The sequence below is a fragment of the Erythrolamprus reginae genome, chromosome 5, assembly GCF_031021105.1.
Source record: "Erythrolamprus reginae isolate rEryReg1 chromosome 5, rEryReg1.hap1, whole genome shotgun sequence".
Lineage (NCBI taxonomy): Eukaryota > Metazoa > Chordata > Lepidosauria > Squamata > Dipsadidae > Erythrolamprus > Erythrolamprus reginae.
The window spans coordinates 115609124-115636325 of record NC_091954.1 but is presented as its reverse complement, the minus strand read 5'-3'; the positions used below and the strand labels follow the sequence as shown (position 1 = coordinate 115636325).

The following is a 27202-nucleotide window of genomic DNA, read 5'->3' as shown; positions in this document are numbered from 1 at the left end:
GTTGAATTCTAATTGTGTTGAGAGTTTAAAGGACTTGAGACTGTTAATCAGTAACTTTGTTGGAGACTTGGGATGGATAACATATGGCTTCCTGTGTGATGTTTTTAACTCAGTTGTAACCACGTTTACTTAACAAGTGTTTTTCTGAAATGTTTTAGAGTTTCCTGGTTGAGTAGGGGGCTGGACTAGAAGACCTCCAAGTTCCCTTCCAACTCTGTTATTCTTGTTATTCTGTTAACCCTACTACTAACTTAACAAACTGCAATGATTCACTTGTTTTTAACAAGTTTTGTGATTTTATTAGTTGTGTTTTAGCTAAGTTTGTGTATTGCCTACTGTCTGTCTTTGTTAGTTGTATATGGCATTGCTGTTATGCCCTTTGTTAAAAGGGAAAATGTTTATTATTAGAAACATAGAAACATAGAAGACTGACGGCAGAAAAAGACCTCATGGTCCATCTAGTCTGCCCTTATACTATTTCCTGTATTTCATCTTACAATGGATACATGTTTATCCCAGGCATGTTTAAATTCAGTTACTGTGGATTTACCAACCACGTCTGCTGGAAGTTTGTTCCAAGGATCTACTACTCTTTCAGTGAAATAATATTTTCTCACGTTGCTTTTGATCTTTCCCCCAACTAACTTCAGATTCTGTCCCCTTGTTCTTGTGTTCACTTTCCTATTAAAAACACTTCCCTCCTGAACCTTATTTAACCCTTTGACATATTTAAATGTTTCGATCATGTCCCCCCTTTTCCTTCTGTCCTCCAGACTATACAGATTGAGTTCATGAAGTCTTTCCTAATACGTTTTATGCTTAAGACCTTCCACCATTCTTGTAGCCCGTCTTTGGACCCATTCAATTTTGTCAATATCTTTTTGTAGGTGAGGTCTCCAGAACTGAACACAGTATTCCAAATGTGGTCTCACCAGCGCTCTATATCACTACCCCTAAATCCTTCTCTTCTGAAGTTTTTGCTAACACAGAACTGCCAATGCAATACTCAGATTGAGGATTCCTTTTCCTCAAGTGCATTATTTTACATTTGGAAACATTAAACTGCAGTTTCCATTGCTTTGACCATTTATCTAGTAAAGCTAAATCATTTACCGTATTACAGACCCCACCAGGAATATCAACCCTATTGCACACTTTAGAGTCATCGGCAAATAGGCAAACCTTCTCTACCAAACCTTCCCCTATGTCACTCACAAACATATTAAAAAGAATAGGACCCAGAACAGACCCTTGTATTGTTGTTGTTGTTGTTGCTGTTATTGTTGTTACTTAACTGTCTGAAATGTTTTAGGGTGCCCTGCTTGAGCAGGGGGCTGGACTAGAAGACCTCCAAGTTCCCTTCCAACTCTTTTGTTATTCTGTTAACCGTGTTACTAACTTAACAAATTGCAATGATTCACTTTACAATGTGGCAAGAATGGGGCAAAACTCACAACTGTTTTGCTTAGGAGTGGAAATTTTTGGGCTCAATTATGGTCGTACATTGAGAACTACCTTTAACCTGCCAACCTCTCTAGCCACCTGCTGAGCAGCTTACTACCACCTTACTACCTCTATGTATCAATGGCAAAAAAATAAAACGAACTATATTTCCCTTAACCACAAGACCCAGGGTGGGTCACCCAAATTCTCAAAGAGATTCCTCTTTTTTTCCCCCATTCTTTCGAATCGGAGGATTATCTCCCCAAATCTTTTAGTTTTTTAAATATTAGATTTGTATTTTACATTGTGTTTACTATTGCTGTGAGCCGCCCCGAGTCTACAGAGAGGGGCGGCATAGAAATTTAATAAATAAAATAAAATAAATCTATTTAGATGCGTAGTTGGTGTAAGTTTCCCTTACGTTTTTATTAGTTCATTGTGTGGTGTTAGTTGGATTTTTGTAGATAATGCTGGTATTTATCTGATGAGCAAGATTTTGTCTACGCAGTCGATATTTTAGGATTTTGTTTGTAGTGATTGTTGTAGGTCTAAAGGTTGCGTCGATCAATGTCTTTTGTGAGTTAGGTGCAAAGGTTGTTTTCATTTCATGGTGTGTTGCCAGTACATGAGATCGTTGTTGAGCAGTCTTCTTTTTAAATAATTTTTAGATTAAAAAAAAATTCTACAAGCCATTTTTAAACCCAAATCTACCCCAACCAGGGAAAGAAAATTTTCAAATGAAGATTTAAAGATTTGGTGGCCGGAAACACCCAGCAAAAGGATTCACAGAGCCAGGTTATTTTTTAACACGGTCCTCTTTGGAGTTGTGTGAATGCAGCTGCTGCAGCAGTGATGCGCTTCTACAGGTAAGGTCAGGTAGGCAGAACCGGTAGAAAAATTTTGATTTTTTTTTTCTTTTTTTCCCTTCTGGGCTCTGGGTCTGTTTTTCCTATCGCCGTAAATGAGGTTGAATGTGTATAATTTTAGAAGAGCTGTGTGTGTGTGTGTGTGTGTGTGTGTGTGTGTGGACATACACATACAGTTTATATAGTAGATAATGTCTGTTTTTGTGTGCTTGTGTGTAATGTGTATGTAGACAGATGGCATATATACATAGAATTAAATAGTATATTTGGGAAGTTCAGGAATAGTAAATAGAGAGCGAATCCTTGGAAAGGGGCTCCGAATCTCTGGAGAGGAGTGGCATACAAATCTAATAAATTAAATTAAATTAAGGGACAGCATACAAATCTAAATAATAATAATAATAATAATTATTATTATTATTATTATCATTATTATTATTATTTAGATTTGTATGCTGCCCCTTAATTTAATTTAATTTAATTATTAAATTGTTGTTGTTGTTGTTGTTGTTGTTGTTGTATCCCAAACCCTTGATGTGATTGACGTCAAGTTGGCCACCTTTAAGCCAGTCACATGACCTTTAATCCATCCACAGTCACATGATCGTCAAGCCACTCCCACCTAGTCACATGGCCGGCAAGCCACCCCCACAAAATAAGCCACGCCCATAGGGTGGTAGTAAAAAATGTTGCAGCCCTTTTCTGTGCTGTGGGTGTAAATCCAATGTGGGTCAATGAATCCAGGTGGATGGAACTTAACCCGGTCAAAACATGGAATTCCTGGGCCGTTGCATGATTGGCACCCCACCTTTCCCCAAGGGCAGGGAGAGAAAGAGAGATGGAGAGACGGCCGGTTGCCTTGGAAAGCAAAAACCAGTTTGGTCAGTCCGGCTGCATTCGCACAACTTCCCAACCAGGTCACAGGCATTCTGGACAATGGGGGTTAGTGCCTCAGGGAATCCCCATGCCTCCCCCTGAAAGGGGGTCACCCTATGTAGGTTAACCCCCACACCACACATCCCCTCTTCTGCCTCCATTCAATCCCAAGCAAAGGGAACTAACAAGAGTTAGCTAGTTAAGAAAACAGACACAGACTTCAGAGGAGAATCGGAACTGCAGAGAAAACCATGTTTGCCAACCTGCCTTCCATTGAGGACCTGTAGACCGGTAGGGAAAGAGAGTAGAATTCTTGGCTGCATAGCTAGAGGTATCACAAGCAGGAAGAGGGAGATTGTGATCCCACTGGATAGAGCGCTGGTGAGACCCCATTTAGAATAATACTGTGTTCAGTTCTGGAGACCTCACCTATAAAAAGAGATGGATCAAATCGAACGGGTCCAAAGACGGGCGATAAAAATGGTGGAAAGTCTTAAGTATAAAACGTATCAGGAAAGACTTCATGAACTCAACCTGTACAGTCTGGAGGACAGAAGGAAAAGGGGGGGACATGATTGAAGCATTTAAATATGTTAAAGGGTTAAATAAGGTTCAGGAGGGAAGTGTTTTTAATAGGAAAGTGAACACAAGAACAAGGGGGCACAATCTGAAGTTAGTTAGGGGAATGATCAGAAGCAACGTGAGAAAATATTATTTTACTGAAAGAGTAGTAGATGCTTGGAACAAACTTCCAGCAGACGTGGCTGGTAAATCCACAGGAACTGAATTTAAATATGCCTGGGATAAACATAGATCCATCCTAAGATAAAATACAAGAAATATTATAAGGGCAGACTAGATGGACCACGAGGTCTTTTTCTGCCGTCAATCTTCTATGTTTCTAGACTGCTTGTCTAGTCAAAAAGAGGGTGGGGAAAATATTTACTGAACCCTATTGTATTCTATTCTAGTCTATTTCTATGCCTATGTCTATTCTATATTCCTATTGTATTCCATTCCATCTTACGGTTCTGGATGAACGTATTTTATTTTTCTTTTATGTCCACTGAGAGCATCTACGCCAAAGACAAAGTCCTTGTGTGTCCAATCACACTTGGCCAATAGAGAATTCTGTTGTATTGTATTGTATTGTGTTGCGTTGCGTTGTGTTGTATTGATTGTATTGTATTGTATTGCACTGCATTGATTGTGTTGTTTTGTATTGTATTGCATTGCATTGATTGTACTGTATTACATGGCATTGTATTGTATTGATTGTATGGCATTGCATTGCATTCTATTTATTTATTTATTTATTTTGTCAAATAATTTTAGGGTGGTAATTTGTACAAATAAAACATTAGATAAGTAATGATAAAAAGTAACAAAAGAAGGCAATAGGACAGGGACGGTAGGCACAATGGTGTGTTTATGCACGCCCCTTACAGACCTCTTAGAAAGGGGGAGAGGTCAACTGTAGATAGTCTAAGGTTAAAGGTTTTGGGATTTGGGGGAAGAAACCACAGAGTCAGGTAGGGCATTCCAGGCGTTGATGACTCTGTTGCTGAAGTCGTATTTTTTGCAGTCAAGTTTGGAGAGGTTGACATTTAGTTTAAATCGCTTTCGTGCTCGTGTGTTGTTGCGGTTGAAGGCGAAGTAGTCGTTAACAGGAAGGACATTCTGGTATGTGATTTTATGAACTATAATTAAGTCGGAAGGGAGACGACGGAGTTGTAAGTTGTCTAAACCAAGAATTTGAAGTCTGGCGGAGTCAGGTCTTTTGTTTTGAGAAGAGATTCTCTTTTATATTCTCTTCTATTGTTGTGCTTTTTGGCACCTGTTGCTTCTAGCCAGGATGGGGGGGGGGGGACCGGGACACCAGCTGCCTCTCTAGGGCCAGACTGAGCCCCGGGATCCCCCCCAAGAGACCCCCGGAGAGCGAGCCATGGGAGCGGGGGGGGGTCTTCACGCCGCAGCCCGCGGGCGCCTCCCCCTCGCTCTCCCGGGCGGCGGCCGGAGGGTTAAAAGGGCCGGGCGGGGCTCCGCCTCTCTTGGGCCGGGAGGGGAGCCGCCCCGTCCGCCTGCCCCGCAGTGGCGGCCGGAGGGAGCCGCACTCGCGCAGCGTCGCCCGGCAGCCCGCAGCATCTTCTGCCCGCCGCCAGCATGAGCCCCTGGTGAGTGGATCGGGCCCCCGGGGAGGGAGGGGGTCTCTTCTGGGGGGTCTCTGCTCCCCCCACGCTGGGAATAAGCCTTTTTTTTGGAGGGGGGTCCCGCTGGATGTAGGCGACGCCCTCGGGGGGCTCGGAGGAGCAGGCGGTGCTTTTGGGACCGGGGTTGGGGAGGGGGGGAGAGGGAGGGTGGGAGGGGGAGAGCCCCCCCTTTTCCCCCACTCTGGGGGGAAGAGACCCTCGCCCCGACGGTCCTTAGCCTGGCTTCTTTGCTCTCTCTCTCTGCTTTTTTCTTTTCTTTTCTGCTTTTCTTTTTCTCCTTTCCTTTCTTTTCCCATCTTTCCTTTAATTTCTTCACTTCACTTCCACTCCTTTCCTTTCCCTCCTTCCCTTTCCTTCCCTTTCCTCTCCCTCTTTCCTTTTTTCTTTCCATCCCCTCCTCCTTCCCTTTCTTTGCTCCCTTCCTTTCTTTCTTTCTTTCTTTCTTTCCTTCCTTTCCTTGCCTGCCTTCTCCCCCTCCCTCCCTTTTCCAAATTTATTTTATTTTATTGTATTCATTTATTTCATTAGATTTCAATCCGCCCTTCTCAACGGACTCAGGGCTGCTTATACAAAACATGTAGAAAATTATTATTACATTACAAATCTAATTATTTTTTTTTAAAAAACCCTTATCTTAAAAAAAAACCCATCCACATTCATCCAACTAATTTAACTCTTAATGCTCACACAAAGATAGGTGCCTTGTGAATTCCTTCCTCCATCCCTTTCCTCCTTTTTCCTTTCCTCTCTCTCTGTTCTTCCTTCCTTCCCTTCTTCCTCCCTCCTTCTCTCTCTCTTCCTCCCTCCTTGCTTCTCTCCCTCCTTTTCTTAATTCCTCCCTATTTTCCCTTTCCCTTCCTCTCCCCATTCTTCCTTTTCTGAATTCCCCCCCCCGACTTTCCTTTCCCCTTCCCCTCTCTCCCTCTCCCTCCCTCCTTCCTTCCTTCCTTCCCTTCATTTCTTCCTTCCTTCCTTTCCCCCTTCCCCTCTGCCCCTCCCTTCATTTCTTCCTTCCTTCTCCCCATTGCCTCTTCTCTCCTCCCTCCTTCCCTCTCTCCTTTCCTTTTCTGAATTCCTCCCTCCCTTTCCCCCTTCCCCTCTCTCCCTCTCCCTCCCTCCCTCCTACCTTCCTTCCTTCCTTCCTCCCACTCCCCCCTCTCCCTCTCCTTCCCTCCCTTCCTTCTTTCCCTTCCTTCCTTCTTTCCCTTCCTTCCTTCCATCCTTCCTTTCTTCCTTCTCCCCATACCACACTCCTTCACTCCCTCCTTTTCTGAATTCCTCCCTTCCTTTCCCCCTTCTCTCCTTCTCTCCTTCCTCCTCTCCTTCCTCCCTTCCTCCCTTCTCCCCATTCCCCCCATTCCCCCCTCTCCTCCCTCCTTCCCTCTCTCTTTTCCTTTTCTTAATTCCTCCCTCTCTCCCTTCCGTTTCCCCTTCCCCTCTCTCCTTCTCCCTCTCCTTCCCTCCCTCCCTTTTCTTCCTTCCTTCCCTTGCTCCCTCCATTCTTGTGGGTCTCCTCTGTTTGCCATGGAGAGTGGGGGGGGTGGAGAGGGAGGGGGGCATTTCAAGGTGGGTCTTTCAGCTGAAATTCTCACCTGGGAAAAAGGACAGGGAGAAGCCACTTGGCTGTGTTCACACAATACCTTCCTACTACTTGCTGTAAACTATGGTTTACAGCCAAACCTTGGTTTTACAGCTCTTCATTCGGCAGAGATTGGAAGCGAGCATCAAACTTGGAAGTGAGGCTACTCATGTTCTGGGTTCGGTTCAAGTTTTACTTTCAACTGCTGGGTTAATTTTTGCATAGACATTATATATACTGTATATATACGGTATATACCTCTCGTGCATTCAGCTTTAGCAAATATTTGGCTTTCACAGGCACCGGTTCTCTTCAAAGGGCCTGTAAGACGGAGGTTTTATTACCAAAGCTTCGTTGCCATTGGCCTTTCCGCCCCTCATCCCTCCGTTTATTCAGTTTATAGAGTTTCTCATCCTGGTGAAGAAGCTTCTGACATCGGAGAGAAAGACAGGAGTCCATCAGGGAAGGGGGAGCTAAGCAGGAGGGACAATTCGCACAAGCGGTTAAAGTAAAATAAAACCTATCATGGCTAATCCAGAGGAACGGAATGGAATGGAATAGATATTGGAATGAAGAATAGAATAGAATAGAATAGAATAGAAAAGAATAGAAATAATAGAATAGAATAGAAAAGTAGAAATAATAGAATAGAATATATATTGGAATGAAGAATAGAATAGAATAGAAATAATAGAATAGAATAGAGATAATAGAATAGAACAGAATAGAATAGAAATAATAGAATAAAATAGAATATATATTGGAATGAAGAATAGAACAGAATAGAATAGATATTGGAATAGGTGTTGGAATAGAATAGAATAGAATAGAATAGAAATTATAGAGTAGAATAGAATAGAATAGAAAAGTAGAAATAATAGAATAGAATATATATTGGAATGAAGAATAGAATAGAATAGAAATAATAGAATAGAACAGAACAGAATAGAAATAATAGAATAAAATAGAATATATATTGGAATGAAGAATAGAATAGAATAGAATAGAAATTATAGAATAGAACAGAATAGAATAGATATTGGAATAGGTATTGGAATAGAATAGAATAGAAATTATAGAATAGAATAGAAATTATAGAATAGAACAGAATAGAATAGAATAGAAATAATAGAAAAGAATAGATATTGGAATGAAGAAGAATAGAATAGAATAGAATAGAATAGAATAACAGTTGGAAGGGACCTTGGAGGTCTTCTAGTCCAACCCCCTGCTTAGGCAGCTGTGTGAACGAATGTTCAGTGAAAGAATGTCCTATAATTTTTTTTAACAGGCCTGGAGTAAGACTGAAACTTTGCTTTGATCCCTAGTGAAACCCTTTCCCATTTTAATTCAGGAGCCCTAATTCCAACTTTTCAAATAACTTGAATGTAACTTTGCAGGCTAAACTGGGGAACCGTAGGTCGAAATTGCTGCTCCGTGGGAAAATCCAGCTGACCCTTGCATTCATGAACGGCTCTCTGAAACAGGGTTTGGTTACTTTATACCCACGCAAGAATCACAACTGGCCGGCTTTGCAAAGGACCCTTAACTTAGCCTCCTCCAGGGGGTGTAAGTGCCACAAAAGCCTGGATTCACACATGACACAGAACAAGCCATGATGTTCCTTAACTTAGCTTCGACTTTTTATTCCCTTTCTCTAAGCTTCCACACGTGGCTCCTTTGAGAAGAAGGATTAAAGCAGGGGTCCCCAAACTTGGCAACTTGAAGACTTGTGGACTTCAACTCCCAGAATCCTGGCTGGCTGGAGAACTCTGGAAGTTGAGGTCCACATGTCTTCAAGTTGCCAAGTTTGAAGACCTCTGGATTAAAGCATAATGCAACCTCATGTATAAAAGGGGGGGGGGCTGTTTCTGTGCTGGCTCTCCGTTGCTTAGACAAACATTTTGCAATTTCTGAAAGCAGAAACCTAGGCGATTATCAATTGCATTTCCAGGGCCTTGCTTGAAATAAATTTAAGCAAAACAATGTCATATATCAATCAATGGTTCTGAATTTGGCCAAATTGAAGACAGGTGGACGTCAACTCCACCTCAGCTGGCTGGGGAATTCTTGGAGTTGAAGTCCACCTGTCTTAAAGCTGCTCACCTTGAGAAACACCAATATATATATATATATATATATTTCTTTGTTTTATTAAATTTATTTGCCACCCATTTCACCAAAAGGTGACACACTAAGGCACTCAAAAGCCCAATGGGGCTTATTATAAGAGGGTGTCTTATTTTGGGGGGGCAAGTGGTGTATGTATATGTATATTTTGTACAATCTGTGGAGGTAACCAAGAACTAGAGGAAGTCCTCATGTTATGACTAACTATACAAAGACATACAAGTCTTTGGAGAGGGGCGGCATACAAATCTAATTAATAATAATAATAATTATTGTTGTTGTTGTTGTTATTGTTATTAGATAATATTTAGGAATTAGATGACATGATTGGGAATTTGGGTTTCTTTTCTTTTTTAAAGGGCAATTATAATAAAAGCAATGGTAAAAAATATACATGAAATTGATATTTATTATATATGGAGGAGATTTAAACACTACAGCCTAAATGGTTAGATGTAATTAGAAAACAAGCAACTTAAAAACGGTATTAGTTACAGTAATAGCTTTTTTAAATGCATGTAAGAAATTTGAGTTGTTATTATTATTATTATTATTATTATTATTATTATTTACTTATTTTTTTCGGCAAAGAATTTTTTAATTTTTTCACTCCAATCACATATGCAAAATAATATACCATCAATCTTAGAATACATTACAATGATTTTTTTTTTTTGAATTGGGTATCCATAATCCATCCAATGCTACCTCCTTTACATTTGACATCTGGAAAAAACCATAATTACTCAAATTTCTTATATGCATTTAAAAAGCTATGAACTAATCCAGTTATTAAGTTGCTTGTTTTCTAATTAATTACATCTAATCATTTAGGCCATAGTGTTTAAATCTCCCCATATATCCTAAATATCAATTTCATGTATATTTCTTACCATTACTTTTATCATAATTGCCCTTTAAAAAAGAAAAGAAATAAAGTAGTGATCGCTGCATTGCGCACACAGCTTTGATTATCTTGTGTGTGCGTGTGGGCGTCCCACTGTGGCTTTGCTTCTGCGTATTTGCAGGTAGTGAAATCTCACAAGGGGACGCACGTGTGTGCAATTTCGGTGACTTTTTTTGCTTCTGCGCATGCGCGAGCGTGTCAGGTGGGTGCGTGCCCGCCGGTGCGAAATTTGGCTTCTATGCATGCGGAGCAAGTGAAATCTCACACAAGAACGCACGTGTGAGCGATATTTCGGCGATTTTCACCAATACTTTTGCTTTCGCGCAGGTGCAGAACCAAAAAAATTGGCAAAAATTGCCCAAATCTTGCTCAAGTGAGCCGGAGTGGACCACCTTACCGCTCCAGTAGTGGCCCATCAGTAGTCCCGTGAGATTTTGCTTCTGTGCATGCTCAAGGAGCAAAACCCCACAAGAGAACGCGCGCATGGGAGAGATTTCGGTGATTTTTTTTGCTTCTGTGCATGCGTAGAAACAAAAAAAAGGAAAGACTTCATGAACTCAATCTGTATAGTCTGGAGGACAGAAGTAAAAGGAGGGACATGATTGAAACATTTAAATATGTTAAAGGGTTAAATAAGGTTCAGGAGGGAAGTGTTTTTAATAGTAAAGTGAGCACAAGGACAAGGGGGCATAGTCTGAGAACATGAGAAAATATTATTTCACTGAAAGAGTAGTAGATCCTTGGAACAAACTTCCAGCGAACGTGGTTGCTAAATCCACAGTAATTGAATTGAAACATGCCTGGGATAAACATAGATCCATTGTAAGATAAAATACAGGAAATAGTATAAGGGCAGACTAGATGGACCATGAGGTCTTTTTCTGCCATCAGTCTTCTATGTTTCTATGTTTCTAAAATTGCTGTAACTTTGGACACTCGCTAAACAAACGGTTGTAAGTTGAGGATCACCCATATTTTAATTCCAGGCCTGCAAACAGCACAACTAACGTTTTGTGCATTCAAAGAAGTAGCAAGAGGCGTGGCCTTAAATTTATCAGGATAGAAACACATGCAAGGACCATAAAACGAAACTTAAATTGTGTGGTTTAAGGTAGAACATTTCTTTCATGCAATTTCTCAAACACAGTGAGGGGTTTTTTTCCGCTCCCTTAAACCACACATTTTAATTTTCATTTTCACTTCACGTCACTTCAAACATCTCCTTATTTACTTTTTTGTTATTTTTTTTTATTTTTTTCTCCACGGTTTCTATATGCGCATCTATGCATATAGCATAAAACATATCAAAATGTACATAATTACACATGTTTATCCAGTCTGTCATGAATCAATGTCCTATTTTTGCACCTATTTGATACTATCCCAGCGACCAGTTAGGTCCCACAGAGTGGGTCTTCTCCGGGTCCCGTCAACTAAACAATGCCGCTTGGCGGGACCCAGGGGAAGAGCCTTCTCTGTGGCAGCCCCGGCCCTCTGGAACCAACTCCCCCCAGAGATTAGAATTGCCCCCACCCTCCTTGCCTTTCATAAGCTACTTAAAACCCACCTCTGCCGCCAGGCATGGGGGAATTGAGATACCCTTTCCCCCTAGGCCTTTACAATTTTATGCATGGTATGTCTGTCTGTATGTTTGGTTTTTTATTATAATGGGTTTTAATTGTTTTAGTATTGGTTTATTGTTACACACTGTTTTATTATTGCTGTAAGCCGCCCCGAGTCTCCGGAGAGGGGCGGCATACAAATCCAATCAATCAATCAATCAATACATAAATAAATAAATAAAAAATATACATTAATTAACTAATTAATTTATCAGTCTGTTTTTCCTCCTTTCTTTCCACTCCTCTTCCTCTATCTCGCTCTCCTCCTCCTGTCTTTTTTCTCCTTCTCTCTCTCTTCCTCCTTCCCTCCGTTCCTTCTTTTCTCCCTTCACCTTTCCACTTTCTCTTTCTCCCTCTTAACCTTTGCCTGATTATTCATTTTATATTGCCATGAGTGATATCGAGAAATATGCCTGTCTTTTATTGGGGTTTTAATTAATGTGCTTTAAATAGTTTTTAAAGGTTATTTCCCTCTACTGGAAGCCGTTCAGAGTCCTTTAGGAGTTGGGTGACGAATAGGCTATAAGTAGGATTAATAAATTAATATTTAACAGACTGATAACATATTTCCATATATCTTTTAATTATCGGTGCCTCTTCTAAACGCATTGTTTTCTTTATCTTATCTATACATGTAGGCTAATCTGCTTCCTGAAAATTTAATTTTGTCACCTGGGTTGTATATTAACAGTATACTGTTAATCTAATATTGCATCGTCAAAAATCTAATTTTGTCTCCTGGGTCTATGACCTTCTATTCTCCATTTTCTTCTCTTTTAGTCATTCTAACTTAATTTCTTTACATATTCATTTTCTATCCCCCCTCTCTTTATTTCCTGATCCAGCTAGGCCTTGACTTAACAACCGTTCGTTTAGCCACCGTTCGAAGTTACCACGGCACTGAAAAAGGTGACTCGTGGTGACCGTTTTTCACACTTAAAACCATCGCAGCCTCCCCGCGATCAAAATTCAGTCGCTTGTTGACTGACACATATTTATGACGGTCGCAGTATTGGGGGGGGGTTTCATCTGATCGTCTTTTTACAACCTTCCGACAAGCAAAGTCAACAGGGAAAGCTGGAGTTGCTTAATGACCGTGTTACTAACTTAACTGCCGGGATTCGCCGAAGAGCTGTGGAAAGGACGGTCGTACAATGGGACGGTCGTACAATCTCGCTTAGCGGCAGAAATCTTGGGCTCAATTTTGGCCACAAGTTGAGGACTAGCCCTAATAGGCAGTCAAATGTCTTATGGATCAGGATGCCATACTGGAAGCCAAAATTGAGCTGTGCGTACATCTTTGTGTCCCCGGCATGCGTGCACAAGCATCCAAGTGAGATTTTGCTTCTGGGCATGCTCAGAAGCAAAATCTTGTGAGGGGATGTGGGCGCGTGTGAGATTTCGGCGGTCTTTTGCTTCTGGGCATGCGCGGAAGCAAAAAAACTACCAAAATCTCTGTCTTGTGTACCCCCTCACTAGAGTTTGCTTCCTACGTATGCTCAGAAGCAAAATCTTGCGAGGGGATGTGGGCGTGTGTGATATTTCGGTGTTTTTTTTGCTTCTGCGCATGCGTGTAAGCAAAAAAATTGCCGAAATCTCTCTCACACGTGCTCCCTCAGGAGATTTTGCTTCCTGAGCATGCGCAGAAGCAAAGTCTCACTCGGATGTGTGCACACGCACACCGGGATACAAAACTGCACGCACAGTGCACAGGTAGCAGTAGAAGTTGGTCGTGACCTTTGAGACTCGAAATTAAAATAATGTCCTGAAGTGGTTTGACTTAGATGCCTTTTAATCTAGATTTTTGTGACCTTTGACTAAATCTTTCCTGTGAGGTAATTTCTGAGGTAATTATTTTTCCGGATCGGTGGTCTTGTTATCTGTAGGAAACCCCTCAACGATCTCTTGTTTGATTTCATGAAATCATTCTGAGGGCGAAGGGTGGATTTTATAGAGTCCCAACTGAAAATAGTTAGGATGTGGCCGTCGGTGGGTTTGAACTCTTAAAAAGAACGCTGGGTTCAATAAATAGTTCTCCACAACAAGGAGGCCGAATAGGAGCCAAGTTGGCTTCAGCTTCCCCTTCTCAGAAGGTGGGAAAACTTTGTATGCTTATGCAAATGCCAAGAGCGTCTCTGGCCATGCGCAGAGTCCACTCCCCTTCCCGCTTGGCACAGCCTTGCATTCCATCCTTATCTATGTCTATATATCTATACAGTATATACATTTATACCAGTTTCCTGATTGAATTTGCTTTGTCGGCAGTAACAACGTAACGTTGAGTCAGCAAACCAACCTTTGATATTAACCAGGATGCTTTTAGGACTTGGGTTGTTGAGAACCGTTCAGTGTATCGGTTAACCATCGTCCAACTTGGTAGTTTTTTTACGAAGCTTAGACTTCTACATTAAAACATGGAACCAGTGGTTTTCCGGGCAAAGCGGTGGTAAGTACAGTTGTAGACCTAAGGAGATATGGGGCTTAACCATGACTTAACCTTCTAGATCAGTGGTTCTCAACCTGGGGGTCAGGATCCCTTTGAAGGTCAAATGACCATTTCCCAGGGCTTGCCTAAGACCACGGAAAAGACTAATTTCTCATCGTGTTAGGAACTAAAGCTTCTATTCTGGCACTGTGGATCATATTTTTACAATCCGACCAATCAGCCGTTGACAGTGGGGGCGTCCTTCTGACCTTCCGGCCGATCACCTTGAAGCTTTTTTGGAGAATTGGCGCTAGACTTACGATTGGGGGTCACCACAACATGAGGAACTGTATTAAGGGGTTGCGGCATTAGAAAGATTGAGAAACGTTGTTTCTCAACCTCAAGTTTCAACGTGGTTGTGATTTGTCGTTGTCTTTTGGTATGTGGGCCAGCAGAAGTGAAACTATTCCTTTCTTCTGGAATGCGCAGAATAATATTATCTAACATCTAATATTCTACGAAATATATGTAATACAGTGGTACCTCTACCTAAGAATGCCTCTACTTAAGAACTTTTCTAGATAAGAACCGGGTGTGCAAGATTTTTTTTGCCTCTTCTTAAGAACCATTTTCTACTTAAGAACCCGAGCCCCGAAAAATTTCCCAGGAAATTTGAGAGCGGCACGAAGGCCCGGCCAGTTTCCTGCAATTTCCCCTTTAATTTCGGCCATCTCAGGTTTTTCTGGGCTGCCAGAGGAGCCTTTGGGTGGCGCTTAAGGAGGCTTTGGCAACCCAGAGTGAACGAAGCATTTTCCTTTCTCTGAACGCTTGGAGAGGGAATAAACCTCTGCCAGCACCCAGAGAAAAGAAACGTTCCCTTCTCTCTGGACAGCCGAGGAGTCACCACAGCGAAGGAAAGGTGCTGGCTACAAAGCGATTGAGTGAGAGGAATGGGCAGCTCTTCAGCATGGGAAGGAAGAGGAAGCAGGTAGCAGCAGCCGTCGCTTTTTGGTCAAAGGAGCAGGAGGTTCCTCTCTCCCACCTGGGTTTCTCTCTCTGGTGCAGTGTATGGGAGGCAGCCTCGCGCCGGGTGTATGGGAGGTGCGTGCTCCTCCTCGCTGTCTCAGAGTCCCTCTTTTATTTTTAAGCCTTAAAGTTTTGAATTTCTTTGATTCCCCTCCCCTCACCTTCTTCCTTCGGCAGCAACTGTCCTCCTCCTCCTCTTCTTCCTCCTCCTCCCACCCAAATTTCCATATCTTTCTTTCCTAATGGGTTTGCATGCATTATTTGCTTTTACATTGATTCCTATGGGAAAAATTGCTTCTACTTAAGAATGTTTCTACTTAAGAACCTGGTCACGGAACGAATTACATTCTTAAGTAGAGGTACCACTGTATTCTGTATATTAGAGCAGAATAACTGAGTTGGGAGGGACCTTGGAGGTCTTCTAGTCCAACCCCTGCTTAGGCAGGAGACCCTACACTATTTCAGACAAATGGTTCTCCAACATCTGCTTAAAAACTTCCAGTGTTGGAGCATTCACAACTTCTGGTGGCATGTTGTTCCACTGATTAATTGTTCTAACTGACATGAAAATTCCTCCTTAGTTCTAAGTTGCTCCTCTCCTTGTTTAGTTTCCACCCATTGCTTCTTGTTCTACCCCCAGGTGCTTTGGAGAACAGCTTGACTCCCTCTTCTTTGGGGCAACCCCTGAGATATTGAAACATGTTTCTCCTTAATTTTCTCTTTAAGTTGCTTCCCTCATTGACTCTTTGAAGCTGGCAGATCTTCAGCTCACTGTTTTCTAAAGTTTGTTTGAGAGAACTGAGGTCTCCTCTTGGGTTTGACGTTACCGGGAAGCATCTTGTTGAATTTTGAATATCGCCTTTGGGTCTCGAGTTCTCCCTGCATTGAATTGAATCCCACAGACTTTATTTGGCCAAATTAATGCCCCCCAAGGAATTTGAAATTCTAAAACGGTCTAGGTTGGAAGAAGCCAAGCCCGTCTATGGGCCTCCCGTATTTAAGGTCTGCGGTGCACAAGGCTGGCTCTGTTTGAGGTTTCCTCCGAAGTGGAAGGAGCAAATAGCCCCGGAGATGGCTGGGTGTGTTTATGAAAAAGACTTTTAAGTCAAGGGAAGAGTCAGATCTGGCCAAGGAAATACGGTGGTACCTCGTGATACAAACCCCCTGTGATACGAACATTTCGAGATACGAACCCAGGGTTTGGAAATTTTTTACCTCTTCTTACGAACTTTTTTCGACTTATGAACCCACCGCAGATCGCAAAATGGTGCTCCGCTGGGTGCCGCCACCCGGCTGTCACCTTTTGAAACAGCCGGGGGGCTTCTCGGCATTCTCCCAAACCTGAACTTTTGCCGAACTTTTCGGGTTCAGGTTCCAGAGGCCACCAAGAAGCGCCTGGCTGTTTCAGAAGGTTACAGTCGGGTGGCGGCGCCCAGCGGAGCGCTGTTTTTGCAATCGTCGTCGTCGTTTTCGGCCGATCTGGAGGCTGAAACGGAGGTGGGGAATCCCAGTAGGGAATTGCATGGGTGGAGCTTTGACATCACAAAGACGTCCTTCCTGGAGGCCACGTTTCGGCCAAAAACGACGACACCAATCGCAAGAACGGTGCTTTGCCGGGCGCCGCCGCCCGGCTGTAACCTTCTGAAACAGCCGGGCGCTTCTTGGCAGCCTCTGGAACCCGAACCCGAACCTGAGCTTTTGCCGAACTTCCGGGTTCAGCATTCGGGAGAATGCCAAGAAGCCCCCAGGCTGTTTCAGAAGGTGACAGGCGGGCAGCAGCACTTCTTGGCGGCCTCCCGAACCTGAAAAGTTCGGCAAATGTTCAGGTTCGGGAGAACGCCGAGAAGCCCCCCGGCTGTTTTAAAAGGTGACAGCCGGGCGGCGGCACCCAGCAGAGCGCCATTTTGCGATTTCTCCCCCCCTTGCACGCATTAATCGCTTTTACATTGTTTCCTATGGGAAACATTGTTTCGTGTTACGAACATTTCGCCTTATGAACCTCCTTCCAGAACCAATTAGGTTCGTAAGACGAGGTATTACTGTATCTGGGCCAGTTTTACTTCCCGCATTGGCCCAGGAGAAGTGGAGGACAAGCCCACAACGAGGGCAGGACGGTGAGGGTGGCATTGTTCAAGTGTTGAAGATCAGAGGGCTTCTTCCTTCTTTCCATTTCTTTCTTGCCTGGGATAAACATAGACCCATCCTAAGATAAAATACAGGAAATAGTACATGGGCAGACTAGATGGACCAGGAGGTCTTTTCGCCCTAGAACGAGGACAGAAGCACCAGCCTGAACATGACGAGTGGGAGCGAAGAGGTGACATCAGAAGAAGAGGAGGAGGAAGAGGAGGGTGAAGACATTGATCTGGATCATTATGACATGAAGGAGGAAGAAAACCGAGGATGACGGCATTGAGAAGGAGAATCTGGCCATTTTGGAAAAAATCCGGAAGAGTGGGACCTCGTCAAAACGTCGCCAGAAATTTCTGAATCCTACACGGGAAGAAACCCGAATATGCCAAGACAGTTTTATATATATATATATAAACAGTCTTGGCATATTCGGGTTTCTTCCCGTGTATATAGCATATATACGTAGCACTTTTTTCTGACTGTGTGTCAATTTTTTAGGGGACGTCCCTTTGCTGACTTTATAACAATTGGTGTAATAAAATGTACTGCAATTCGCTGCTTAATCTATTTTACAACCTTTGAGACTAACGTCCTCCTGGGCCTGAGTTCCTTATCTGAGTTTCACTCCACAAAGTTTCTGCAGGTGTATCTTAATTTCCCTTTACGTCAATCGATTGTTCCGAACTAAAGGTGGTGGGAAGAGAAATTTCTCCATCCTTGCGAAATGCCGCTTATTTTTGATTAGGGCTTCTGTTATCTAGCCTCGCGGATGTAGAAGAAAAGAAAGTAAATTGCTACCGAAAGAATCAGTTTGGTAGAACGACCAAATTCTCAACTTTTGCACAAGGATTGTTTCCATAAAAGTCCCAAACAGGGATTGTTTTCACTTCCCTACCCGTTTGCAAATGTGAGTGCACTTCCTGATATGTGCACGGCAGCGATGGGCTGCCAAAATATTTACTGGCGCACTGTGGGCGTGGCTTATTTTGTGGGCCTGGCTTGCTGGTCATGTGACCGGGTAGGAGTGGCTTGTTGATCATTGTGACCGGGGGCTGCTTAAAGATCATGCGACTGGGTGGTAGGGGTTTACCGACCAAGATAAGTTTTCAAATTGGTGCTTGGATTCCTTTTCAGTTGATTAAGTGACATTATTTGAGTAGCCACAAAAAGGACACATGATAGACAGCATCATTTGTTGAAGAGCACAGGAACATTAGACTTTTTAAGAAGATGTTGAATAACCATTTGTCTGAAGTGGTGTAGGGTTTCCTGCCTAAGCAGGGGGTTGGACTAGAAGACCTCTAAGGTCCCTACCAACTCTGTATTATTATTATTGTTGTTGTTGTTAGAAACATAGAAACACAGAAGATTGACGGCAGAAAAAGACCTCCTGGTCCATCTAGTCTGCCCTTATACTATTTTCTGTATTTTATCTTAGGATGGATATATGTTTATCCCAGGCATGTTTCAATTCAGTTACTGTGGATTTACCGACCACGTCTGCTGGAAGTTTGTTCCAAGCATCTACTACTCTTTCAGTCAAATAATATTTTTCTCACGTTACTTCTAATCTTTCCCCCAACTAACCTCAGATTGTGCCCCCTTGTTCTTGTGTTCACTTTCCTATTATTCTTATATACTTTCATATAATTACTATTATTGTTGTTATTATTATTATTTTATTCACAGCAAATAAGATTTATATGCTGGATTTTGATTTTTCATCCCAATATCAGAAGTTGAACACTTTCCAAGTGTTTAGGGCTGTGTGATGTATTTTTGTATGATGCGTGCAGATCCAAATACGGTGGCCTTTTGCAACTGACAGATCGTGATTTTGTCAATGTTTATTGTTTTCAAATGCCACCTGAGGCATTTGAATAATAATTATTCATAATTAATGATAATATAATTATCAGAAGCAACGTGAGAAAATATTATTTGATGGAAAGAGTAGCAGATGCTTGGAACAAACTTCCAGCAGATGTGGTTGGTAAATCCACAGGAACGGAATTTAAACATGCCTGGTGTAAACATATATCCATCCTAAGATAAAATACAGAAAATAGTATAAGGGCAGACTGGAGGTCTTTTTCTACCGTCAATCTTCTGTTTCTGTAATTATAATTATTATAATAATAATTATTATTATCAATAATACAACACAGCAAACGAGATCACTATGCTGGATTTCGTATTTCATCACCAGTTGGGCGCTTCCCAAGCACCTAGCATTGCGTGATGTAGTAGCGAATTATGTTTGCCGATCCCAGTAAAGTGGCCTTTTGCAATTGACAGATGGAGATTTTGTCAATTCCGATGGTTTTCAAATGTCCGCTGAGATCCTTTGGTACTGCGCCCAGCGTGCCAAGTACCACTGGGACCACTTTCACTGGCTTATGCCAGAGTCGTTGCAGCTCGATTTTTAGATCTTCGTATTTCACTAATTTCTCTAGCTGCTTCTCCTCAATTCTGCTTTCTCCTGGGATTGCGATGTCAATGATCCATACTTTCTTTTTCTCCACGATCACAATGTCTGGTGTGTTGTTGTTGTTGTTGTTGTTGTTATTATTATTATTATTATTATTCTTTCATCATAATTATTATTATTGCCAGGGGTCTCCAACCTTGGCAACTTTTAGACTTGTGGAATTCAAGCAAAGCAGGCTGAGAATTGAAGTCCATCGGTCTTAAAATTGCCAAGGTTGGAGACCCCTTGTATAAGGTTTTCTGCTTGGGCAAGGGGATGGACTATGAGATCTCTAGGAGCCCCTTCCAGTCCTATGGATTCCATGCTCCTGAATGAAAGAGGCTGACCAACTTTCATTGCTAATCTTCCTTGCACAATCTGGAAACCCCTTTCCCTGGGATTTTTTTTTAAAAAAAAATTCTTTCCCTGTTGCCCGGCGCTGTGGGGGTGGTGAGGGGTGGGGGCTGCCGGCTTGGAAACAGACCCCCTTCTATTTGCGGAAAGGCCAAAGTCTGCAAACAGAAACCCGAGTGTCCTCCTCGGCTCTTTTGCAATTGATGGCAAAGCTGCTGGAATCGGGGAGGAAATCGGACCGGCTCGGGCGAGATGCCAACTTGGTGAAGGGCATAAATCACAGCGACCAAAGACAGTTTCTGCTCACAGCTGATGTGTTTGGAAGCCGGGGAACGTTTGCCTTGTAGCCTGGCTGTTTCGCCTGCCGGGCTGCATTTCATTTAAGGGTGGGACAGAATGACAGAGTGGGAAGGGATCTTAGAGGTCTTGTAGTCTAACCCCATCGTGCTGAGACAGCAGGTCCTTTGCAGGTAAATCATCGACTTGCGGTGACAATGGAGCCTCACATTTATCTTGTTCAGTAAGATCATTATTAGCTTTGGTCTTTCTAGCCTTCTAGACCCTATACCAGAGGTCCTCAACCTTGGCAACTTTAAGACTTGTGGACTTCAACTCCCACAATTCTCCAGCCAGCTACGTTGAAGTCCACAAGCCTTAAAAGTTGCCAAGTTTGGGGATCCCTGCCCTATCCTATATCAGACAAAAGGCTGTGCTATCTCTTCTTGAATACTTCCAGTGATGGACAACTTCTGGTGGCAGGTAGTTCCACTGATTAATTAATCTCACTGTTAGGAAGGAAGGAATGAAAGGAAGGGAGGGAGGAATGAAAGGAAGGGAGATTAGATTAGATTAGATTTATTGGATTTATATGCCGCCCCTCTCCGCAGACTCGGGGTGGCTCACAACAATGGCAAAAACAGTACATAGTAACAAATCTAATATTTAGCAATCTAAATTACAGTTTTAGGTTAAAAAGTTCATAAAAGAAACCCCAATATATATAAAAGAGAAGCACTTTAATCAATCATACACCAAAACAACATGGGCAAGGGGGAGATGTTTCAATTCCCCCATGCCTGACGGCAGAGGTGGGTTTTAAGGAGTTTACGAAAGGCAAGGAGGGTGGGGGCAATTCTAATCTCTGGGGGGAGCTGGTTCCAGAGGGTCAGAGCCACCACAGAGAAGGCTCTTCCCCTGGGCCCCACCAGACGACATTGTTTAGTCGACGGGACTCGGAGAAGGCCAACTCTGTGGGACCTAACCGGTCACTGGGATTCATGCGGCAGAAGGCGGACCTGGAGATATTCTGGTCCGGTGCCATGAAGGGCTTTATAGGTCATAACCAACACTTTGAATTGTGACCGGAAACTGATCGGCAACCAATGCAGACTGCGGAGTGTTATAGGGAGGGAGGGAGGAAAGAAAGGAAGGAAGAAGGAAGGGAAGGAAGGAAGGGAGGGATGAAGGAAGGGAGGAAAGGAGTAAGAGAAACAGCTGTTCAATCATCCTCATTAGAAAGAGCAAGTTTTTTTCTATCACTCTGTTTTCTCACCTTCAATCATCTTCATTTTGATTTCATTAGAAAGAAGACCCTTTTTTCTATCATACATGTTGTTTTTGTGATGGTTCCTTTTCAAACAAGGCTTTAATTCCACCCGGTCCGCTTGACAAAGAAGGACCCATGCTATAATAACGCCTCTTACCTTGAGCATGGACTAGAAGACCTCCGCGCTTCCTCCCATCCCTAACGTAACGCAGTGGCATTTTGGGTAGACGTTTTCATTGATTCTTTTTTCTCTCTCTCTTTCCTTTCTGCCGCAGGAAGAAGACCATATTCAAGAGCGTCTTTTTCTCCTTCGCGCTGGTGGTAACCGTGACGCTCTTACAAAAAGGCTCCGTCCCCAACCAGCTCTTTCCGAACCAGCCCCAGAAACCCGTTCTCTCCCAGGAGCTGCTCAAAACCCAGAAGAGGAATGAAGTCGCGAATCTCAACAACTTCTGGAAAAAAGAGAACGAGGTCGCGCCGCCCGTCAAACCAACCGAGAAAGAGGTGACGTCCTGGGACGTCGAGGCCTCCAACTGCACGGCCAACCTGAACTTCACCAAAGAGGACTGGTTCCGGAACCTGGAGCCCCACTTCCAACAGTTTCTCTTTTACCGACACTGCCGCTACTTCCCCATCCTCATCAACCACCCGGAGAAATGCAGCGGCGAAATCGACCTGCTGATCGTGGTGAAGTCGGTCATCACGCAGCACGATCGGCGGGAGGCCATCCGTCGGACGTGGGGTCGAGAGCGAGTGTTGGACGGGAAGAAAATCAAGACGCTCTTCCTCTTGGGCATCGCCTCCAAAGAAGAAGAGAGGCCCAACTACCAGAAGCTTCTGGAGTACGAGGACCGGATCTATGGTGACATCCTGCAGTGGGACTTCTTAGATACTTTTTTCAACCTCACCTTGAAGGAAGTCCATTTCCTCAAGTGGTTCAACATCTACTGTGACCACGTCCAGTACATCTTCAAGGGGGACGACGACGTCTTTGTGAGTCCCGAAAACATTTTGGAGTTTCTCAAGGATCAGAAAGGAGGGGACCTCTTCGTGGGTGACGTGATGGTCAAAGCGAAGCCCATTCGCAAGAAGGAAAATAAATACTACATCCCCAACTCGTTGTACATCCAGACCTATTATCCGGCCTATGCTGGCGGAGGGGGCTTCGTGATGGATGGGCCCTTGGCCAAGCGTCTCCACAAAGCGTCCGAAAACCGGGAGCTGTATCCCATCGATGACGTCTACTTGGGGATGTGTTTGGAGGACCTCAAGGTGACACCGGTGGCTCATATTGGCTTCAAAACGTTCGGCTTGGTGAAAAACAAGAAAAGCAAACTGAACCGCGAACCCTGTTTTTACAAAAGCATGTTGGTGGTCCATAAACTTCAGCCGGCCGACTTGATCAACATGTGGGATTTGGTCCATAAACATTTGTCCTGCTCCCAGAAAGCCAACATCCTTTAGCTCGCCCGATTTCGGCCAACAAAAAAGATTGCTGGGAGCCCCAAAGATCTCAAAAACCTCCCCTTGCTACCAAAGTTGAAAGAATGCAGGACGACAATGACCAATGGCATTGGGAGGGGAGGGGTGTGTTGACGTAATTTGAAAAGCGGGGGTGGGGAGGTCTTTTTATATATATATATATATATTATTTTAGTCCCCACATGGGACTTTTGAAGGATGTAGAAAAACACTTGAAGAGATGGGCAGTCGATAGCCAGGACGGGAATTGACTATTCTGGGAGAGATGAAGGATGACTACCCCATGTTAGGCAGTCGGGCAACACACCTTTATGGGTGCCCTTTTTTTGTGGTGTGCTTTACAGCTAGAGGCTGGTCCTAAAGCTAAGACATTTATTTCTAGCTCTCTGTGTGTTTGTGTGTGTGTGAGTGTGTGTGAGAGAGAGAAAACATGAATGTATGGGTGTGTTTTCCAAAGCTGAAATTAAAAAAAAAATCTGTTTAGGAAAGAAGGAAATAACCCAAATTGTAACGTTCATTTTTGAGGTCACCCATCAGATATGTGTGTTGTGTAGATTTGCTGGGTTAAGACAACATTTTCATCGGGGGATTAACCACCCTGCCAGCTACATCCCCCACCCCATTTGTGCAAATGGCGAGTGCCGTGCACACCTCTTGCACAAATGGAGTTGTGTGAGGAGAAACATACTGACCCACCACTTGCAGAGCCTGGTTCCATACAGGTTGCGGCCTAGTAGCGGGCTGCGGCTTAGGGGTTGGGGATCCCTACTCTCTAGGGTTTGCTATATTTATTTTGTTGGGGGGGGGAAATAAGGTACAGTAGCTAAATCTATTGGTAAAATTTCTCAATGCTCTTCTGCCATAGGCCCATATTTTCCCCTAACTCTAGTCTGGTAACAGTGAACCTTTTCGGCACCGAGTGCTCAAACCGGAACGCGTGTGACGGAGCACCAGGAACCAGAAGACCAGCTGGCTGATGCGTCCACGCCTGGTTTTGGGGCAGGTTTTTGGCTGGTTTTCAGGCAGAAAAAAGGCCCGAAACAGCTGATAGAAGGCCTGGAAACGGACAGAATAACAGCCCGGCTTTTGTCCATTTTCAGTCTGTTTCCAGCACTCCGGCACTTGTGAAGACCAGTTAACCGGTGCGCGCATGCCTGTTTCGGGGGACATTTTCCAGCTGTTTTCAGGCCCAAAAAATAGCCTGAAAACTGCCTTTAAAACAGCCCAAAAAACTGCCTGAAAACGGCTCACAAAGGCCTGAAAACAGTTGGATAACAGATCACCAGCTTTTACACATTCACCCGGCCCCAAAAACGTGCCTTAAATAGGACGAAATAGAGCCGGGCCAGGTGGGTGGTGTTGCTACCATTATGGTAGAGGACGGCGTACCAGTAGGGGCTGCCAAATTGTAGCAATTTGCGTGTGGCCGCTATGGCGAAAGTCCTATGGGTACCGCCATCTTTTTTCTTTTCTTTTTTTCGTATTTTTGCTTCGCACGCACATGCAGAAGCGAAATCTCACAAGGAGACGCGCGCACAAGAGGTTTTGGTGATTTTTTTGCTTGTGTGCATGCACGGAAGGGAAAAAATTGCCGGAATCTCTCACGCGCGTCCCCTCGTGAGATTTCAGTGCGTTTTTGCTCCCTACTCCCGGTTTCTGCTATCTTTTCCGACGAAGCGGCTGAATCCCACTTCTGATTTGAAACCCTGGGTTCTGCGACTGACTGCTTCTCGGAGGGCCCCCCCTTGTCCCTGTTTGCTGCAGAACGGCGCGGTTCAAACGAGCTTGGGCCACTTCAGGGTGAAAGCGTTTGGATCGTCCTGTCCCCTTCTCCACCACCACGGCTCCTGCAAATAAACCTTGGCTCCTGAAAGGCAGCCGCCTAGCGATAGGCAGGAGCTGATAAATGCTTCCTCTTCCCAAACGGAGCGGGGCCAGGCTGGCTGACGGAGAAAGTCCCTCGGGACACAAAGAAGGACTTTATTGACCGAGTTACAAAGCCGAGGTTCATGGCTGAGGTGTGTCCGAAAGGCTAGGCGTCTCCCGATCTTGCAACAGGGCGCTTCTGAACGGAGCAGATCAGACAGCTGCTGGCCAGGGGCTGGATGGACAGTGTGTGTTTGTGTGTGTGTTTCTCAGAGGAGTGACCTGGCAGGCATTGCCAAAACGGGTGGGGAACGGGCTTCACTTTTTGGAATTTCAACATTGGGTGGGAGGGCAGGGACAGATTCTTCTCTTCTCCATGTGCAGAAGCAAAAAATTCGCTGAACTTTTATGCATGCGCATCCCCTCGCGAGATTTAGTTCCCCGCGCTTGCGCAGAAGCCAAAACACGCTGGGATGAGCATGCATGCACAGTGCAAGGGAATAGAGGCAGCGTGCGCAGTGCAGCTTTCGCTACCGATGTTCCCTCTACTAGTAGCAACCCAATACTGGTGGAGGGGCGGCCTGCAAGGACCAAGTGACCGTCCTCCCTTCTTTCCAAAAAATTATTGGGAGTTATACTGCTGGGGAAAACTGGCTGCAAAGTGCCCGAGGTCCAGTTGTGGGATTTGGGGATGGGTGGGTTCAAGGCTGAAAATGAGGAAGGGGGTAACCCTTGGCAACCTCTGGTGCTCTTTATGGTCACCCACCCTGCGCCGGGCCATTAAGGAGTCCCCAAGAAGACCAGCCTTTCTGTTGATGTTGATTGTCGCGGGCTGAAGGTGTGTGGACTTTGACTCCCAGAATTCCGCAGCCGGCATTGAATTCTGGGAGTGAAAGTCCACCTACCCTCAGGGTGGAGAAATGCTGTTGTAAACCAAAAATTTGCCAAAGGCTGGATGAAAATTTAAGCAAAACCTTTCTTTTCTTCCTTTTTCTTTCTTTCTTTCCTTTTTCTTTCTCTCTTCCTCCCTCCTTTCTACTTTCTTTCCTTCCTCCCTCCCTCTCCTTTTTTTTCTTTCTCTTTCCTTTCTTTCTTCCTTCCTTTGTTTCCATCCTTCCTCCTTCCTCCTTTCTTCCCTCCCTCTCTCTGTTCCTTCCTTCCTTTCTTTCCTTCCCCCTTCTTTCCTTTTTTCTTTCCTTCCTCCCTCAATTGCTTTCCCCTCCCACCCTTTCCCTTCCTTCCTTCCTTCCTTCCTTTTTTCTGAAAAGTTGCGCATCTTTTATTTTTCCAAAATGTGTCTTAGGTGGGAATAGAAGCAGAAAGACTTTGCACATTCCCCCTCCCCAAAATTTTTTTGAAAGTATTTCTTGGTATAAATATCCCTCACCCTCTTAAGCCCTCCCCCCAAAAATGTAAATAAGACTGAGACTAATTGAGTTGGTCCAATGATTGATTTTCTCTCCTGACTCTATATGGCATGTGACACATACTTATTTCAGGCCCGTTTGTTGGTCTTTTGAAGTGCCCAATTTTGTTTGAGGGTCTAATTTAACTCGGCCAGAAATCTCTGTGAGAAAATCCACACCGTTGCTTTGTTCTTTCATCATCATCATCATTATTATTATTATTTTGAAATTGACAGGGACCTGCAATATACGAGAATGTTATTTATAGCAGGTGTGACACCTGTCCTGTTTTGATGGGGTGAAAATGCATATATGGTGAAAAAACCCAGATTTAATAATATTTTGATTTCTTAATAAAAAATTATGTTTTAAAAAAAAGGTCTTCATCTCATAATGTCAATGACTGACGAACCCAATTCGGTGAGAATTGATGAGACTGTTCTGTCCATCTGAATCAATTATTAGACAGCAAAACCACACATGCTGGAAACATTGATCAAGACGAGCGATACCTCGTCTTACGAACTTAATTGATTCCAGGACGAGGTTCGTAAGGTCAAATTCATAAGATGAAACAATGTTTCCCATAGGAATCAATGGAAAAGTGAATAATGCGTGCAAGCCCAAAACTCACCCCTTTTGCCTTACTCCGCTGGGAATCCCTGCCTCCGGACTTCCGTTGCCAGCGAAGCGCCCGCTTTTGCGCTGCTGGGATTCCCCTGAGGATCCCCTCCCTGGGAAACCCCACCTCTGGACTGCCGTGTTTTTGCGCTGCGATTTCCCTGAGGCTCCCCTCACTGGGATTCAAAGCAGCACCGGCAAAAATGAAGGGAATCGCAGCATCGCAAAAACACGGAAGTC

At 43.8% G+C, this 27202-nt stretch overlaps 1 protein-coding gene across 1 annotated transcript; it reads left to right on the top strand.

The window, feature by feature from the left end:
- The first annotated feature begins 5248 nt into the window (after positions 1-5248).
- Positions 5249-26719, top strand: B3GNT7 (UDP-GlcNAc:betaGal beta-1,3-N-acetylglucosaminyltransferase 7). The gene is made up of 2 exons (XM_070753802.1): positions 5249-5359; positions 21863-26719. The coding sequence occupies exons 1-2, from the start codon at positions 5349-5351 to the stop codon at positions 23049-23051; spliced, it is 1200 nt and encodes a 399-aa protein (XP_070609903.1). The 5' UTR covers positions 5249-5348; the 3' UTR covers positions 23052-26719.
- Positions 26720-27202: the final 483 nt, after the last annotated feature.